General features: G+C 41.7%; 1 protein-coding gene across 1 annotated transcript in view; it reads left to right on the top strand.

Annotated features, from left to right (window-relative positions):
* Positions 1-656: 656 nt before the first annotated feature.
* The window catches only part of sorbs2a (sorbin and SH3 domain containing 2a), a 45,935-nt gene continuing 26,363 nt past the window's right edge, over positions 657-20,228 (top strand). Inside the window, exons 1-7 of the mRNA XM_072384815.1 lie at positions 657-1,143; positions 6,382-6,558; positions 15,957-16,012; positions 17,203-17,292; positions 18,926-18,952; positions 19,081-19,205; positions 19,551-20,192. Coding sequence (XP_072240916.1) covers positions 16,003-16,012; positions 17,203-17,292; positions 18,926-18,952; positions 19,081-19,205; positions 19,551-20,192 — 894 coding nt within the window. The 5' untranslated portion in view covers positions 657-1,143; positions 6,382-6,558; positions 15,957-16,002. The remainder of the gene's footprint in view (positions 1,144-6,381; positions 6,559-15,956; positions 16,013-17,202; positions 17,293-18,925; positions 18,953-19,080; positions 19,206-19,550; positions 20,193-20,228) is intronic.

The raw sequence follows: 20,228 nt of genomic DNA, 5'->3' as shown, positions 1-20,228 counted from the left end.
AACCATTGCAACAAAAATAACTTTCAAGCATCACTGTTAACAAACAAAATATTTAGAGCATGTACTCGAAAATAATCCTAGTTTCACCTAAATTCCAAACTGCCAAGTTGGTCCCTGTTCAGCTCTAGTTTATACTTTTCTTCACCTAACAGGGTAACGTGTAAAAAACATGTTTTTGTACTTTTGCTCCTGGCAATGGTTTGTCCCAATTCTTACAGGGATTCTGCAAAACTTTCACCTATACGTTGGGGTTAAGGGTTAACTTAGTTGTCATTGAACAGTAGCTTAAACACCTCTTTTGAAATATGACACTACATGATGCACTGCCAGGGAATCACTCATAAACGTGATCAGAGATACTTCTTGCCCACCGTGAGATATCGCTTGTTAGAACTTTTTAGGCCAGTTCAAAAAGGTAGACACAGTCTATAGCCTTCCAAAAACAATAGGCACTTCATATGAGGTAAGGCCTTGTGTTTTCCTGCTGCAAACAGGAGACAAAGTGGCACTTTCCTGTTAGTGAGCTGTACCCAGGCCCGTGGCCCTGCAAGCACTGATTGAGCCGCGGCCGTTGCCATGGTGACACGGCGACCCAATGAGAAGCTCGCGGTTGTCGGTTGCTGAATGAAAATAACAGAGGCCATTTTGCCCACGAAGTCACAGCATCATTCACTAATAACAAAACGGAAACGGAAGATTCTGCCCATTTCTGGACTGACGCGACGGCTGTAGGCGCGACAGAGTCGGGACAGCGGTGCGACTGCCGCATGTAGTCAGGAAAGGCATGCGGTGTAATTGTGCCGCCGGGCCGTCTTCTGGTAGGAGGCTTGTCTCGTGAAAAAAAAAAAAAAGCGGTTAGGACAGCTTCACCGCATTGCTATCCTAGGCCCAGTGACCCCTCCGGGAGAGGGAGCTACCTTTACTTAGCTCACCGACACCGGCGACATCCATGCGCGTCGAAAAAACAGGTGTATGGTTTCATCTCACGGACGCCCCACTAGCTGCCGAGCCGCTTTAGCTCGCCGGGTGCGTGTTACACCCTGCACAATTTGAAGTGAGAACTCCGGCCGTTTCACATGGAGGAGGCTGATCTTCTGGCGATATCTTGCGGAAATTGTGGAGTGAGGCGACAGTCGTTTTGAGGTAAATACCAACAGAAACAGCAGTGTTGTTAACTCCCCCCGCACCGCTCTTAGCAGCTGCAAGCGACCTGACCTGCGGCTGAATTTCATGGCATTTGAACAGTTAAATGGCCCTTTTTTAAAGGTGCCTTTTAAAGTCTTTTCAAGAAGCAGTTATCCTATGGCTAGTTGTTTCCGGAGGGACACGGGCGATTGAATCGGCTCATTCGGGATACTGTTTGCTCGCCCGTTTCCACAAATGTGCATTCCAGCGGATTGCTGTTCACTGTGCATCAGGGGAAGATGCGGTCAGGACTCGGAAGATGGGAAATACCGAAACTACAGGCTTTAAAGATCGGGAAATGTAATTGATGAGCGTTATTAGTAAAGAAACCCAGCCGGATTTATCGACACGCCAGATAATAGTAAAGATTAACTTAAAGGTCCACGTTTAACCCACATCCCAAATGCAGGGGATAATCTCTATTGTTAGCATAAACCTGCAGCGTTGCATTTCAGCACTGTGCAGTTTTTCTGTGAAAAATAAATCTATTGTATTTTCTTCTATCTTTTTTTTTTTATATATATATATGACTATATAGAACAGGGATGTAAAGTTTTATTCTAGTGAGAGAAAACCTGAGTGTTGAGTCTTGTCCTGGGCTGAAGCTTGTTTTTACAACACTAACACACCACTGATGCTCCTGATACCGCACAGGAGCAATGTAAAGTCATTGTAGCTCCAAATCAGCTTATCTCTCCAAGGCTTTCAGATTTGGGCATATTTTGATGTAATGTTTATCTGTTGCCTTGTTGCCTTTGCTTTTCTGAACTATAGTTCCCAGCTGTGAGATAAAAAACAAAACAAAAAAAAGAAATTCTCTTTGTTGCTCTCTGTTAACTGATGTGAACGGATGATGTAATGAGGAAAAGATTATAAGGCCATCAGCAATGGATGCTATCTCTGTAAGACCCATTTGAATGCTGGGGTTAACAGGGGGGGCGGGGAGGTGTCCAGGCGGCACAGTGTGTAACACTATCACTCCTGGAACCTCATACCGCTCCCAGTGAGGCCTACCTGCCCTGTCAGTGTGCCGCGTTTCGTGTGTTTCAATGAAGTAGTTTATGTGTTTCTGTGGCTGCATACTTGTGTCTGGCAGAGAGGAAGCAACACAGCGGGATGCAATATGATGAGCAACAGTTGGCTGCTATCTGTCTCGCCGGGGGCTGCCGCACCAATAAACCTCTCATAGAGACTTAAATATACACACTTAATGAGCGATCACAGATTCTGACGTGATTGATGGTCAGTGCACCATGAAGTATGTGAGTGTTAACACTGTTGAACCTGCCAGTTTAGAGCGACTGGGAGAGAGACAGTGTTTTCTGCATGTAAGGTGGGAGGGAGAAGGAGGAGAGGGGGGGGGCCAAGGCAGGCCATCAGGGTGAAAGTGATACATCTTCTCCTAAAAGTCCACAATGTTTCAAGCTGTTACTCTCTTAGTGAATTGTTTTTTCTCTCTGTCTCTCTCAAACACATTCCTTTTGATTTCCCCTTGTATCTCTTCCTTTTGACTCGGCGCCTTCTCTTTTTTCATTGTCCCTCTGGCTGCTGTGTTTGCCCCATTTATCTCCCCCTTTTCTCTGCCCTTCATCAGGGGATGATGTCATGGCTCATGTGGGGCGTTGTAAAAAATCTTGCCTAATTTTAAGTCCAACTAATAAAAGGCACAGCCTGCAGGACATGCTCGCTTTGACTTCTTTTTAGTGACCTTTAGAACTTACCATTCTTTGCGGTGATGGTAACTTTTTAACTAAACCGCTGAGCCGTTTGGTTGTTGGCGATGCATTTGTTTTACGACACTGGTCAGGCTTAGCGAGGACGATTTCATTCTCAGTGTTTGAAGATTAACTCATCTTTCAGTAATGTAATTCATAGAATGGATGCAAGTATGCAATGGTGTCTGATAAATATTTCATATGAGGTGTGGTTCTTTTGTGTGTTAATGCTGAAACAGTCCGGCAACACATGGCCTGTTGTCAGCTGACAGGTTCTGGAGGCCTATGGAAAAGGTTTGTGCCGTGAGGTGTAGCCAGCGGATAATACTTCATGTTTGCTCATATTTGTGCAAATAAAAAGCTAATGAAATTCTCATTTGACAGTCAATGGTTGCAAGAGTCTATTTTTGCTCAATATGTAACGCCTATATACACCTATATACAACGCCTATATAACGCCTCTATACAAACATGCAGCCAAACTCTGTTCAAATGTGATTGGTCGACTAGAAACAGAAAACTCTTGTGATATATGCAGATCTTTGTGTATGGACATTATTACAACAGTAATTAGCTGTCATTCCAAGAGTAAACACCCCTTATTCCAGTCAGTATGCATTTACTTTTACTTGTAGTTGAAAAAAATACATGCATTTCAGTAGAAAAAAAAAAGACTCCAATGCAAAGAGCTAAAGGACCAGAGTCAACATTGGTCTTTACAAGCTGCCGTAGGGACCTCAAATTAGGTTTCGACTTTCCTTTTGGTTCCAGTTGTTTTGATTGGGCGAATGGGCCGAGATCCTGGCGCTCTGGTGAGGAGTTTATTTAATTTAATCCTTGTAAGGACAAAAACAAGTTTATTATATCATTTTTAGGTGTGTTAGCTGCACAGCACAGAGAAAGTAACGATCTGTCTTGATACGCAGGGGGAAATGTTGATCGCTCCGGGTGTGTGAGCGGTGATGTTGTGCATCGCACTTTTGTTGATGATGTTAGTCAAGCCTTTGCTGCGAGGTGCTTGCAAACGATGACGACTGGAGAAACAACACATGCACAACGTGATGGTTTTCATCTTTTCTTTTTAAGTAGAAAACACTCGCAGCATGACGTTTTATTGCTGCTGCGGTACATTTGCTCTGGGAAGAAATATTTCAAAGTTGTCAGCACATAACATATTTATATTGCTATCTCATAATCCACTTGAAGGTGTGTACATCTAGAGCAAGTGAGTGCTGGCACAGTCTGTGGGTATAGTGTTCTTTTTTTTTTTTTTGATCTTGTCCCAGGTTTAAGTATTTTTAAGTGTCACCTACTCTATGCACAGCTCCTCTGCTTTATATATCCTGCCACTTACTTAACTGGGAATGGCGGGGCCAGGCAGAAGCTGATAATGAATTAGGTGTTGAAACTGTACGGGTGAGACCATGTCGACGCGAATACTGTAGGCCGGAGTGGCTCATAGGTCAAAGTGACGGTGTGTTTGACTGTGAGTTTGTGTCAGTCGCTGTAAAAATAGTTTGCTCTGGTGCTTTAATGAGATCATTCCTGAGCTCGTGTTGGGTTTTAATTGTTTTTTTTTTTTAAGTAATTCCTGCCTATCCAAGTCAGAATGAAGTTTAAATGATTGGGATCCAAATAAAGAAAAAAAAAATCCATTCATCAAACATCCGAAACCTTTTTTTTTCCTATCCTGATGTCGATCTGCGCTGGCTGTGCCAAGTGTCATGTAGGTTACAGGATAAAGCCTCTGGTTGATAAAGTCTGTAATGGGACTTAAGTCGAGACTTCAGCACAGGACTTTATTGGTCCCCTGATACTGCCCTGATTTTGGCCTCAACGTTTCATCATTAGCACCTGTCAGTTGTCAGCTTTTCACCATACCTCACTGATCCTTGGCACGTGACCAGAAGTTTCTGGGGGCCAGCTGCTGTTTGGTCATAGCTGCTGACACACAGAGCTCGGGGGTCTCCAAAGACCACTGTAATGATCAGAGGCTTAGGCCTTTGATGTTTATGGTTTCCAGAATGTTGCTCGATATTGGAGTAATTTGTACTCGTGTAACTGGGATTTTTACATCGCCACTTCATTGCTAACCGGATGAAGGATGATCCACGTAGTTTTGATCCGGGACATTTGTTTGATTTCAAAGCTGTCAACCATTCAGGACTTGGCTGCAGTTGTGAAGAAGTTTAGTGTTTTACCTGTGTGGTTATATGCTCGAATACTTGTTTCTTAAACTTACAACAGAGGGCCAATAGACCAAACCACAAGCTAGTAGGTTTTGGTTTGTCAGTGACAAAAAGTAAATCTAAACAAAGAGACATTCGTAATACTAAACATTCCAGTTGTTGTGACTTTAAGTTTTTGTTCTGAGATGACCTCACCACTCTGGATTAATGGAGCCTCATCACCATAACTTAATACATTTCCTTTTGTTATAACTGAAAGACTCTCCATGACCCGTACAGTGCAGCACTTTGTCAGTTATCGTTTTGTGTGGCTCTGTTGTGTATTGTTGAATTGGAGTTTAAGGGAGTAGATGGACGTTGTCCAAATAGCATTTTGCACAGTAGCTGCCTGGCTGGTTTTAGGTAACCAGGTTCTAAATATGAGAGGCTAATAGCAGTAGTTACATCATCATTCTGGGAATAGCAGGGAGTCTGGGGTCTAGAGGTGCTTCTGGCTGACCTCTCTCCTGTGTATATTCAGCCTGTGTGTGTGGTCATTGCCAAATATACATTCCCATATGGATTACACAGCAGGGAAATCTGCACTGACACAGGTGAGTTGACACATAATTTTTATTTGCATTTACAGTCTGATGCGACGCTGACAGTCCGTGTTTTATGATGGCGGCATGGAGAGAGAAAAAGTGTGTCTGTCATGTGGATAAGAGTTCATTTGCACATATCTGAGTGAGCCTTCTTGACTGGCAGTCAAACCGTCAGCAACAGAAAGTGAAAGAAAATCCCACGTGTGAACAGTTTGACATTCCTGTCGGGTTCCGTGTGGGAGAAGGCCACTTTACACCCGGCCGCTCTGTAACATTAAAACCCGGGAGGAGAGACGGGAGGGTGAAAGCTCTCCAACATGCATCCCAGGTCTACTGCTTGTGCTGTCCTAAATATTCAAAAATGTCTATACCTGATATAGATGTGACATTGTTTGTGTATACTGTCTGTGAACATGTGGTCCAATATAGTCTCTTAGCATGCATGTGTGTGCACATACGGTGTGGTATGCATGCATGCACGCAAACATGTGTGCGTGTGGTAAAATAGAGATAGTCAGCCCTGTCACTTTGCCCCCACCCATCTACACTGGGGGGTAACTTTCCAGTCTCATAGACGAGCATGCCTGAGTCTGAAAATAGCCGTATCTGATCACTGCTTCACCCAAACGGGGAACTCTCTTTCCCCGTCACTCCCTCTCTTTGGCTCTTTCTAACTTTCTCCCTGTCTGTTGTCTCTGTGCTTCCCAGTCATTAAACGGCGTGAGATCTGGGACTAAAGAGGGAGTCTGGAAAGGGGGACGCTTTTCCTGAGCCGAGGGAAGGAGAAGGGAAAAACATCGGAAAAGAAGAAGTGAATGAGGAGGGGAACTCGGACCCACAGCTCATCTTTATTTAGCAAGTCCCCAGTCTTTTGGTTTTATGACGGTAAGAGTTAATTTATTTTTTTTTTTCTTTGCTCAATTTATCGTTGCACCTTTAGTCTGTTGTTTGAGAGGTTAAACACTGCATAATATGCTCATACTGAAGAACTGTATTTCCATGGTGCGTATGCGAATTTTCATGCTGAAACACATTAGAAAATATATCTTAAATTTATGAATTCACACTTACACATTTGAGTGACCCTCCTCATCCATACCAAGGTATTCTCATTAGAATCAGATATATTTAAAGTGTTGCTTAATTTGTCTCTCCTGAATATAAGCAGATATTATAGTCCTCTCTACTCAGTTGACATGTGTCTATATTTACTTGTTATGAACACACGATGCTTGAACAAGAACGCAAATTAAGAGATCTGAATAGATTTTACAACCCGTGTACCAATCGAGAATTGTATTTATCTGTTGTGCCAGGCCACAATTATAGACCAAGAGTGGAATTTTTTTGTTTTGTTTTGTGAAGTTGGGCAGGGGAAATGGTGTCGAATAAAAACGGTGGTTCCTACTGCGGTCACCTCAGAAACGGCATCGGGCAAATTGCTCGAATTACAGTTTTGAAATCATTTCTTGATACATTTCTGACATTTTCACATATAGAGGGACCATCTGCACAAAAATGCAAGATAAGATTTATAACATAAAACTAAATCAAAAGAAGGAAGAAAAAAAACCCAACAATAAAACAACCCCCAGTTGAGCTCCCTGTATTCTCTCCTTCGACCTCCTACCTGCCCATAATTATGCCCCAGAATCTCATTTTCCTCCTGTGTCGCTTTTACTTACTTCTGTCTCTTGTTACACCCTTTTTCACAGTCTCTTATTTCCCATTCAACAAAAGCCTTGCACCAATCCCTCCATTAGGCCAGTCTCAGAGGTGTTGTGGAATGTCACCTTGACCCCTCGGGAACACAGTAAAAGGGGTGTTTCTCAGCCTGGGTCCGTAGCACGGCCCTCGTGCCTTCCTTTCACCCTGGATTCAACATGCAGAGACACGACGTGTCCTCCAAAGGTCACGGGTCATCCCAGCTTTTTCGTGGTGTTTTCATCATTTATCAAATGGTTCCATTAAATCCCACTGATGGCGTATTTGTTTGCAGAACTCGGCGTCGCTTTTTAAAACCGTTCGATAAGTCGTGAGATTAAGATGTGCCGGCCAGTCAAAGGTGAGTTTGAGAGACCCTGAAATAGTCAGGCTTGAACAAATTCTATTAATTTATGTAGAAAAATAGAAAAAAGCCTTGCTGCTGACACTCTTCCCCGTACCTCACTGATGCTGGCTATTGTTTAAAAGCTGATATGAACTAATACAAACACATTCATAAGTTGCTTTAGCTGAAAAATAGGGTCCCATTTCAGTAGAGCCGATCGGGACAGAGTAGGAAAGCTCTCAGAGTTTCATCAAAATAGTCATCTACAAACTGTCTTTAACCCTGTGTCGAATTTTAAGATAAAGAAATTGTATAAATGATGACATGTTTATGTGTGCTGTAACCAGATCAGATGAAGATTCTGCTGATGGATTTAGATAAAGGTATTGACCACCTTACTGGTGATGCGGTCTCGTCTAATGGCAGTAAACATGGCACCTCTCCTAATCAAGTTCTTCTTATCTTCATGCTTGGCACTTCACGCTGGTACCTGGGGAATCCAGACTATGTATGGGGAATGTAATCTTAGCTACCCCTGATAGCCAGTCTGCTTTAGTGAAGCCTTAACCTCAGAAGGAAAACTTGTTTTAAACGGTTTTCCTTTTGTTTTTCCACTGTCAGGTATGAAATAAATGTAAGCGACCAGTACGCTGTCTTTGAATGAGCTCCGTTTAGGGTATTTTCTTTTTTAAGCTACGCCCCACATGAATGTTGTTGATAGTAACTTCTGTTTAGAAGGAACTTAGTGTGAAAAGCATTTTTTGGATGAATTTGTTTGGAACTGTTATCTTACGCCCCCTTATCCTCCAGATAAGAGTGTTTACTTTCTAAACGTTTGAAAAAGCTAATTTAAGACACACTTACCACACATTTCTGGATATCAGGGTCAAGAATAAATTCAGTCGGTGAAAGAAGACTGTGTGTAATGTCATGAATTCTTCATGTAAAGCATTGATTTCATTTCATTAGTTATTACCGCTGCTCTTTGTGAAAATGTGTCATCTATGCCACAGTCTGAGATTCTTTCTAGTGTCTGCTTTAGGTGGTAGTTAGTGCATGTACCTCCCATAAATTCCTGCTGGTCATGGGTGAAGTGCTCAGAAAAGCTCATTATCCCAGAAGCACTCTATGAGGGCTTAATTTGTTGCTTTTATGGATTCAGCGCACACTTTTCTGTGAGCATAAAATGCGGCGGTAAGGTTTGTCCTCGGCTGACAGCATCACATCTCAAACATCATATTGTAAATGGAAAGTGTTTGAGATTCCTTGTTGACCAGCAGTTGTTTTCCTTTCACTCAACCATTTGAGCAAGCCAAAGCCAAAACCAGAGCACAGCCATAACACTCTGTCAAAATGCCAAGTCAGGCAAAGCTCCCGCTTCATCTCTGGAGTACTTTTGACATTCAGCTCTTGCATTGTCTATCAATTTGCTTGTTCTGTTGCTTCCCTTGATCTGAGTTCATACGAGCTGGTTGTCATTTCTCTGTGTTGTAATCACTGGTCTTCATTACACGAAGGAGGCATGAAACGTTGGCAGCCACAAGGATGTTTACTTGTTGTGTCGCTTCCATTGCGGCACCAGATTGCCTGCAGCAGACAGCTTATATAAGAGAATATGCCAATATCACTTACACCATCTTCAATAAAATGCTATTAACATTGCATTTGCCGTTGTATAATCTCTCCTCTTCAGCGTGTAGGTTTTTCATCTCATTTTATATCTTGCTGTTCCCCTCCATGCACATCAGAACAGTATAGGCTGAATGCATCTTAAGTTCTTCGTAAAAGTGGTGAGATAACAAACCCACAAAATGTCACATCCTATTAATTTTTCCTCTCTCATAGCCCCGACTCACAGCACCAGGGCTTGTGTTACATAATTGCATTAGCGCTCTCAGGCCAGTGGCTCTGCTCGTTAATGGGGTTGTGATGCAATCCGCAGAACACACGGCCCTCTGTTGTTTTCGGTATGGGCAATGAGTGGGCATGCGGGGGTCAGCGTGTTGACCTCCCCTATCCATTCATACAGCCAGAGGGGGGCCTGCTAATGAGTGGCAAGGTTGAACAAACAAGGCTGATAACAGAGACTTTGTTGGAAAAGGCTGTTGTTCAACTAGTGGTAATAATGTGCTGGTAGAACAGTTACATGGCACTGATAAAGCATTCCTTGTGAAATATCCTGCATCTACCAACAAATACCTTTGTACTTGTGTCAAAGAGAGGTTTTTAAACAATGTTTTGATTGATGGTTTTTGGTTCTGCAGGCCAACAGGTTACACAACTACAACACCCTCGCAGTGTACTAAAACGATGGCGAATAAAGGATGTGAAAGCTACATTTTGCATCATAAGCTCAAACAATAACCAGAATTGTGTGAATGCTCTTTTGTTACATTGTCGGGACGTAACAGCATATTAGCAGGAGTCATGCCTCTCTCCTACACGTTTTGTCAAGCTGCCGAGATGCCAAGACTGGTAATTAAAAGAGGAAAAAAACAACTTTATTTTCTTGATTACAGTACAGATTCTACAAAAGCAAGTTCATTGTAGAAATATGTAATACCAAACCCGAGGTGTAGCAGTTGTTGATCTTCTCAGGATTATAGATGTTTACTTGTTTAGCCGGTACAGACATAAATGCGTCCGTCCTGTAAAATATAAAATATAGCGTCCATTTAAAGCACAATGTGTTATTCCCTAATGCTAGACTCTTGACTCCCAAAGCGATTGTTTTTTTTTTCCCACCGCAACCCTGCTCTCCCCACATTTTTACCACAAAAATGCATCACTAAAATAACTTGGATCCCGTTCAGTGATTAAAGAATGAAGCACTTCTAAATTCTGCCTTTTTTGGACGCGTTGCTGTCTCCCGTCAGTTGGGTTTCAGGCTCGCCATGTTTTGACTTACATTTATGTTGCATCTCCAGGGACTTTTTCCTTTTCTTTTTTTCTCTCCTCGTTAGAAAATGCTTTGTTCTTACTGACCCTTCCAGTCAGAGTTTACAAATTGCTGGGATCGACGCTTCCACGGGATTTTCACAACAGATGATATGTAGCGTTTCTGTTTACTTCACTCTGAACATAGCACCCAGTGTCTATTATTATTTCTGCAATTTCTGCAACGTTTTGAGTTTCCAAAAGCTTTTCCATACTGGAAATGCTGACGAGAACATGTCTGATGACTTCTAGGTCTTTTAAGACTTTAAATAGATTTGCTAAGGAGCTTAATCTGTTGACATCTTGTGACTTTCTCTCAGGGTCATTACCTTTGAGGCCTTTATCACCAATGACTGCTCACTGTCTACTACGCTTTTAAAAGAAAACAAAAAAAAGGGGATGTCACATTACATCAGTCGTATATTTAAGCACTGACCCTGAAACTTTTCATTGTTAAAAGTTTCTCTGATTTTTCTGAATCAGTCAAATGCTTTCTGAGACTCTTTCAACCGCTCTGAGCCAATTTCCTTCGTCCAAAATGGCATTTGACAAAATGTATGTTCTTTTTTAGTGTTTTATTCTTTTTCCAGCTTTGCCAACTGTATCTGACATCCTGAGTGCACCTGGAAACAGGGATAATCCTGGAGCTCTTAAAGGCAGATCTGATGGAACCAGTATTTACTTTTTCCTTTTCTACTGTGAAAAACTACAAAAAAGGGGGGGGGGGGGCTATTGTCACTGCAACTTACTGTATGTACCGTCTTTGACAGTAAGACTAACCTCCCAACACAGACGGAGACAAAGTAAAAGAAACATAGTGATTTCAAGCATTTCCTGTAGTTGTTGCCATTCTGAGAAACCGTTAGCATGGCAGTAGCCTCCACCAGTTGCTTTTTCCTGTCTCGCAGAACAGAGGAAGTTAAGAAGTCGAAGTGCTCAGACTGGAGGTGCTTTTTGTTTTCAGACACTTGTTTCGTCTGTGCCAAAGCAGACTGCAGTGACTAATGACATCCTGGCTAGCATTGTTTAAGGGAATATTAGGTTCTGATACTGTTTGTGTTATTTTTCTTCCCGTCATCCCATTTGAATGAGTCTTTTAGTTACTGCGGGCCAAGCGAGCGGCTCGTTCCCTTCTGAGATATGCTTTAACCTCTGTCTCTAGTGGTCTAGCTTTATATTTCAAACTGTTACGTATTGCCCATAGAGGAATTTGGATCAACAACAGATTCTTTCTAAAGTGACTGCAAGGTCTCATCTGTTCGGTGATATAACCTTTCAGTACACTTCTAAGTGGTTTCAGTGGCTTACTTCACAGACTAATGAGACTTGATGGGCTTGATGTTGGACATAGCAGATTTTTTTTTGCCTATACATCTGACTTGTGTATTTGCAGCCCCACAACTTTTACAGCCAGTAATTATATACACACTAGTCTCCAGAGTGGCCTTACCAATGCCTAAATTGCAGACATTGGATAAACCACGACAGCATAAGAAAATGAAATGGCTTCACAGAAACCTGCTTTGACTTGCAAATTGAAGACCAGAATTGAAACAGCTCGCGGAGACTAAGGAATCTTTGTTTATTATCCAATTATTGGAATTGACACTTCACTTATTCAATTATTGGAAATGGCAGAATAGCAAGAATGAGCTCTCTCAACACTTATTCCCTCTACTTCCCCTATAAATAATACAGTAAGCATTTTGGAGACGCATTCGCTGATTATTAATGGAAGCAGTTTTTTTCCCCATGCTGTGATATGCGTGTAAAATTGCTTGCATTGCAAATAATATACTACAGGCTTCAGGGAGGGCTGCAAAATTGGTATTTGAAGGGAGCTCTGTCTGGACATTTGGGCAGAGGTTGGCCAAAGCTAAAAAAGCCTAGAGCATTTTCTTCCAGTGTCATGCAATAACATTACACTATGGTCACAGCTGCTGTGTCGCCGCTGATCTGTCCCCAGGAAACATGATGCTGCTTATAATCTGACCATCATTTGAACGCAGACAGCCTGCGACGCCAGAGCCATGATTTACCCCTGTGTGTGTGAGAGCCTGTGTGGATGTGTATGAGTGGGTATTGCTCGTGTTGTGGGGACCTAAATCTGTTTACAGAGTCCCATTATAGGGACTTGTCTGTCTTATTGGGTCAGAAGCAAACCCTCAGATTGTAAATCATAAAATTTTGAGTAGAAGATTCGTGTGTGAGGCAGTGCATGTCACCTGACGTCAGGCATACATAGCTGTGTGTGTGTGTGTGTGTGTGTGTGCGTGTTTGTGTGCAGTTTGTTTCGAAGAAACAGATTTATGAGAACCTACTGTAAGAGGGTCACGATTAGGTCTTGAGGGACAGAGGGTATCCCACGATGCCTGTCTTCATGGAGTCCTACAAGTAGTGGGATTCATTCCTCACCAGGCATTGGTCACTATAAGATTCTGATGGTGTATTAACCATGGACAAGAATAGCGTGGTTTCACTGTATCATATTATTACCATGACGGGTCTAAAATATGTTATTTTTATAGGTCTCAGTCAAGAATGTGTCTTCAGATGAACACAATCTAATTTATTTTTAAACATCCTAAAGAAAATTTGTATGAATTTGTATTTGTATTTGTATAGGAATGGGTTACACACCCATTAAGAATGGTTATTATAAAAGTAATACATGTTTTTCTTATGCCACTGCTTTTCTAAAGCAGAACCCTGCAAATGTGATTGTGTGACAGCGAAGACTACTCAGTGTCCCGTAAAATAAGAGTATAGTGCTGTCATCTGCTCCACTTCAAACCTACCTAAGCTGCATAATCGGGCATAAAGTTTTTATTGTATTTGTGATTAATCTGGTTGCGCACTGTAAAATTCTCATATGTTTTGCCAGTCTCATCTGATGACACTGTGTACAGTGACAAACTAAACCCCATGTGGCTGAAGGCATAGTATTGGCTTGAAAACGCAGTCAAAAAACAATATGGGATAAAACACTTTATTATAATATGGTTGCTGTATTTTTCTTGATCGTAAATGTTGAACAGAGTTGATCAGTTTTCAGCATTGCACTGCAGCGCGCTGAATATGGAGCCAATCTGATTCACGCAAGTTGTCATTACGGTCAAATACACGTTAACGTTGCGCCATCCATTTATCCCACTCATCGCCAGAACCAAATGGGAAGACAGTCCACACGTTCATGCAAGAATGTGACTGCATAGCTTTTCCATAACAAGCCCCAGTGATGGGTGTCGTTATCAGGACTTGTCAATGTGCATTCAGTCCCGATGCTGTCATTGTGTTGAAGCAAATGCCTGGAAATACATGCTACTAGTGGGTTCAGGGTATTTACTGTTGTCATCGCATAGCTTTTACTATAAGTCAAGTGGAGTATGGAGAAAATCCACACTAATGTGTAAACACAATGTGTGATTGCATGGACTTCATATGGAGTGCAACATCAAAGGAACTGAATTGTGTGTAAATGGAAAAAAAACAAAAAAAAATGCAAAATACGATATAGATGACTATTGAAACTGCTATAGAATAATCAACATTGAGCCTTATAATGTACAACCTAGACAATCCACCCACCCAGTCAAACAAAACTTTTCTGGTCAAGATTTAGATCATTTTAAATCATTCGCATGTACTTGTCGTTACAGTCGCTGTATCTCACTATTGGGGGAGGGGATTGTAATTGATCCCAGTGATAATGTGTAAGATTAGCTGACCACAAACATTCAAACGTCTTCTGTGAGTGAGTCAAAGTTGGCAACGGGTCATAGATTTTTACATACCAGACATGTATGATCCCTGTGGCAGCCACTGTAGTTTATCACTTGTTGTATCTGTCGTAAGCTTTAAGTCTCACGATGACACATAAGTACATGTACTCACCAGGCGACGCAGCAGCCTATAGTTTGCCTTTTGATGTTTGCCCCATTCATATAAATCATGTCTCCTGTTGCAACACTTCCAAGAAAAGGGCTCCATATAGGAGGAGACAGGCATCACACATGGGTATAGTTAAATAAACATGGCAGTGTGTATGATTTATCAAAGTCATTTAGGTAATTTACGTGTCATTTGTGTGCTTTAGAAACCTTGCTGAGGTCTTTATTCTGTATCTCCCTCTTAACTGACAGAAGTTATCTTTCAACATTTGTATTTTGTGGCTTTAGACTGTGGCATAAACAACTTTTTTAACATGACTGACAAAATATGTGGATTTAGCTTCAGCCTTTAGTTTCATGTGAGCAGCTGTGCTGATGCTGAACTGAAAGAGAATGTAAAAGTATATCAACACAAAGAAGTTGAGCTAGTAGAGCTGCTGCACAGCGCCTGCTGAGGCAGGCTATTTCTGCACCAAGTGGACAAGTGGCACAGCGTCCTTAGATCATTTGTCAGTATGCCACCCAAGAAGCTCGTGATGGTTAATATGGTTCTGCGCCAGAAGCAGCCAGTTGCAGTAGCTCTGGTCCTTTTGCGTATTTCTTTTGTCATCTTGAGACCTTCAGAGGAAAGAGGAGGAAGTTAAAGCCATTTCTTGGCTCAATCATCATGGGGAATTTGAGATCACTGGTGAATATAGTGGACGAGCTTAAAGCACCAATGAGGCGAGGGAAGAAAAACTTGTGAATACAGTGTTGACTGAGACATGGCTGCAAGAAAGGTGGTGAGGTGGTTGGCACTGTTGTCTCGCAGCAGGAAGGTTCCCTGCTTGAATATGGGCTTGTTTCCTTTGTGTGGACTTTGCATGCTCTCCCCCGTGCATGTGCTGGGGACTCTTGGGTATTCCTCCCGCAGTCCAAAGCCATACATGTTAAGTTAATTGGTGATTCATGGTTATTTCATGGTTGCAAAGCACCCTCTACCTTTTGTGAGACTTCATCACCGGAGTGATTGAAATTCTGGACCAAGTAATGACTCTTTAAAACGTCCGTGTTTTTAGGAGCTGTGGCACCTCTTTTCTTTTCTACAGCTGCGGCCAAAGCAGCTGAATGTCGGCATGTTTGAGCAAAGTCGATCATTTGACTTTGAAGTCTACATGTTGTTGTGTCAAACTCAAGAAGTTCACTTTCCAGTGTTTTAATGTGTCTCTACTCTAAAAGAACAGTCCTTTCATTCCCTGTGAAATTCATTTAGTTTTCTGGTTTGGTGTTTCTTTTTTTTTTTTTTTTGGTGACTGAATTCATTTCCTTATTACAAAAGGGATCGTTTAATTTAAGCAGGTTCTCATTTCATGACAGAAAGTAAATGGTGAGAGCCTGCCTCTGAAGTGCCCTTTCTTGTTTTGCAGGAAAGTGTGTCCCCCTGCAGTAGATCAGTAAGAAGTGCTCTTCAATATGAATACAGGTATGCAAACAACAAACACCAGAATGAGTTATTCTATCTTGTCCATCCACCCTCCTGACACGCACTGTTTTTGTTTGGCAAAGAATGATAGTAATTATCTTTTCATTTTTACGCTTTATCTTTGGTGATAACTGTTGTTTACCTGTGGGAAAAAAAATGAAATAAATAATCTCCACATTTGCGCATCCTCTAACACAAGCATTAGTCTTTAAAGGTATTCCTGACCCGCCGTTGTCACTTTGGTCTTGGCCTATTTCGGGGCCAAGAATATTAAGCCTGCTCCTTTAAGCCAGTTATGTATTTCCGTGTGAATATATTTCTAAAGTTGTTTCCCAAACTTCCCAAACAGCCACACTGAGCTGTCGTGTGTATTTCAGCTCGAGAACCGATAATGAGTTCTCTGTCACTGAGTCCCTTTCCACACAACATGCAGCGCCATCTGTGTGAGCAGCTGTGGGACTATGACTCATTTTGTTTTTACAGTGTAAAAGACAAAATAAAAATAGCTTTTTTTGTTTGTTGAAAGGCTATCAGTAATACAACAAGAGCTTTTTTTTTATTATCATTAATGGAAACATCTCAGATTTACAGGTTTGGAACCACCACCGATTTAATCCCCAGCTTCTTAAACTTAGAAGTAAAGGTCTTAGATTTTGCTGCAGGTCTCGACATTCAGGGTTTATTTGCTAAAAATGTCCGGTTGAGGAAGTATTAGCTGCACTGTTAATGGAGAGTTTCCAACAGTGTGACAGCATGTCATTTAACAGGAATATTTGGCCATACTGACTGTTAATTTCCCAACTTTATTGACAATATTCATTTCAATTGTCACATTTGTCCTGCAACATCTGTTATAATGTGTTGATTAGTTTGATCTTCTAACCTAAATTGGTTTGTGTAATCTAATAAAAATGCAACCTATTAAAACATCCTTTGATTTATATAAAAAAAGAAATTCCATTAAGTTTGATTTTTTTAAAATTTTTTTAGACAAATCCGTCTGTCAGTTGTCGTGCTCCAGTAGATGACATGCACTCTGAACGCATGCGCTTTGCCTCTAACGTTTTTTGCATTATTCCTTTTTGCATTATGGCTCGACGCTGTGTGTGTTTGTGTCGCCGTGCGCATGCATGTGCATGTGTGCTTCTGCTTCTGCCTCGATGATCACCCGCCTGGCCGTGATTTCTCAGATAGCGGAGGATGCGCTCGCAAAAGTGTGGCCTTGTCACTCATACTCTCTCCCATGAAGAGGGTCCAGAGCTCACCAAATCTAGCCACAGGTACTAACACTCGCAAACATGCAAATTGATACATGTTGGAATAAGAATGGTTAATTGACTGCCTAAAACAATAGTCCAAGTATAGGCCGGGATAAGCTCTCTGTGAGAGCACGAGGTAAGTCTTAATGAAAGTCCTGTTTGGGCTTGTCATGAATGAACATTTGAAAATACTTTTAAATAGGCTGTGGCTGCTTCAGTACGCTTGCAGCTGCTATTTTATTTTGTTTTTTTTCTCATAAATTCATTGTATATTTCTTCCTATGTAATATTTTCTTTCTCTGCCCTGTTTTGCTTTGTAAATCAGCCTTCAGTCATGCTCGACTTTCTTTCCTTTTGAGCTCAACTCCACGTCCCCTTTCTCAAAGTGTTTGTGTAGTTTATTCTACCTTTCCTCTTGTCGAAGGGCTTCATCTGACACTTTCTGTGTATTTTCTTTTCTTTCTGTTCTGTGTGACCGGTCAAACATTTCACAGCTCTCTTGCCAGCTGAAGACATGAAATGAGGTTCATTGGATTTTATTCAAGCAGAGTCACAGAAGATGATCGATTCTAGATGTACGCAAAAGTTTGGCTTAGTTGGACGTTTGGCTGTACGTAAATACGACCGCTCATTCAAACGCACATTAAAGGTTTAACTCACTTTTTATTCATGCCCTTGAAGAAACAGAAAATAAGAATGAACAGATCATTCTCAGCTTTCTCAGCGCTTACATTTACATGCACAAACCCTGTGATGGGTCATGTGCATGTTGACTTCTTACTACAGTTACTAAAATGTTGTCAGCAAGGAAGCTCCTCTTCAAAGCTTCCAGTTAGTTTCAGGTTTTTGCTTTATTGGTGCCCATCAGATGAATGTATAGCTTTCTCTCTGAGGCATTAGGTGTGCTGCACTTTGGTCAAGATTTTCACAGATTCAAAATTCTCAGATCATGAATTCATAGAAATTGATAAACGACAAGCAGGATCTCGCTCCAGCTGTATTAAGGTAGACATTAAGTTCAGATACCTCCAGTATTATCGTTAGAATTAGAGATACTTCAACACTTTAATCCATTTTTCATATCCAGTAACCTTCATAAGCTACTTTCTGGAATGAACGGTATTTGCTCTCTTTAAAGCTCTCTTTAAACTCGTTTGATGTTGAAATATGGGACTGTTCGGGCAATCGTTTAATCGTTAAAGATGTTCTTTGCTCATTTATAGCACTCTACGCAGGATCTCTCTCCTCTTTGAAGCCGGTGTTTGCACTGTTCCATGTTTGTTGCCGCCTGCATGAAATTTGCATGAAATTCGATTTCATGTCCCCATCCTCAGACTGACTGGGAGGCGAAAAATTCAAGTCCAATTATGTCAAAATTAAGATGGAGATACTCCTGTGAGCAACTGCCAAGTTAGGAATATCTACCTTACCATTGAACTCATGAAGAATCATTTTTCATTCCTTCATCTCTCTCTTCCTACATTTGTGTCACCTTATTGTATCTTTTTCACAGAGCTAACAGCTTACTTAGATTCTATGGAACATATAGGAATAGTATTCTAATCTTTTAGTACTTTTAGTGTTTAGGGATGGGATTAAAGGAACAATACATTGGGTAATTGCTGATTATAGCTTTGTGATTTCTGTTCTCCAGGGAGTGATTCTCACTCGTCAGACTTGGGTAAGAGTCTTGTCTTTCTCGTGGAGAATCTTAGGAATATATACGTGACAAAAGGAATATGAAACATACGACGGGAAGTCACAAAACACTGCTGAACATGAGGGTAATGTTAGTGAATTATTTCCCAGATTCTTGGCGGTCACGGAGTGCAACTGACGGCCTTAAGAATGGAGATGCCAACAGCTCATCTCTCGCCGCCAAAGGCTTCCGAAGTGTCAGACCCAACCTGCAGGACAAAAAGTCCCCCACACAGGTGAAATATACCGCACCTTAGACTGACACATGCTGCCAGTTAGGATTTTTTTTGTGTGTGTTTTTAGCCTCCCAGATTTTTGTTGATCGTGTCATTGTGTGCTTAAATCTTTTCTTTTTTTTTTCTTTTTGTAAAAGTCGCTGAGGGGAAAAAGGTTGTTGATGCATTTCTAACGACGCCACAAACCATCACAACTGTGGAATTTTTCACAAAACCATGTTTTATTCTCGAGCACATTCTTGAAACGGTTTTGTGATATCAAGCTTTGCGCTGATGATTTCCTTCTTGTTTTTGTTTTTGTTGTTGTTGTTGTTTGAACTCACATTGGCTGCTGCTTCTAAAAAGGATATCAGTCCTGTACCGCTGCCACCCCCCAGGAGACAAAGTTTTCACTTCTCGCCAACTGGCACTAATCCATTAGACTACGACTCCATCATTGCTCTGGCTAATGATCCAAGTGCAGGAATACTAACATTCACTAAGAATGACAAAGCAGTTTTGAAAGAGTCGTACACTTTAAGCAGCACGTCCTCTTACTCGTACTCGGAGAGCAATGCAAACACAGTCCAACAGCTTAATCAGTCCACCGCCCCGAATGATCTCAGCAAGTTGAGTGCACTTACCTCTGCTAATGCACAGGCACGTAAGGTTTCATCCCTTAAACTAACCCCCGTCACCATCCCTGACCCACCTGCTCATGCTGATGGCCATTCTAAGACCCAGACCCCAGGCTCCCCTCCACCCACTTCCCCACCTCCACAAATGGATCCCATCCCCTCTCAACCCCCATCGCAGACAGCTTCACTTTCGGTCCACTTGGGCGCAGAGGATGTGAAAAGTCAAGCGTCTCTGACTTCAAAACCCAGGGTGGATAAGAGGGCCTCAGAACAAGCCCAAAATCGAACCCAAATTCCAGCTCCATCCGAGGCGGAGATGACAAAGCCTCCTCCGGCAATTCCACCAAGACCTTCAGCTGCAGAACTGTTGGTACATAACTGACTACATATTGTAACAGCAGAGCAA

This window comes from Leuresthes tenuis, unplaced genomic scaffold (assembly GCF_036924035.1).
Source record: "Leuresthes tenuis unplaced genomic scaffold, fLeuTen1.0.hap1 SCAF_4, whole genome shotgun sequence".
Taxonomy (NCBI): domain Eukaryota; kingdom Metazoa; phylum Chordata; class Actinopteri; order Atheriniformes; family Atherinopsidae; genus Leuresthes; species Leuresthes tenuis.
This window is presented reverse-complemented; position numbering and strand designations above follow the sequence as displayed.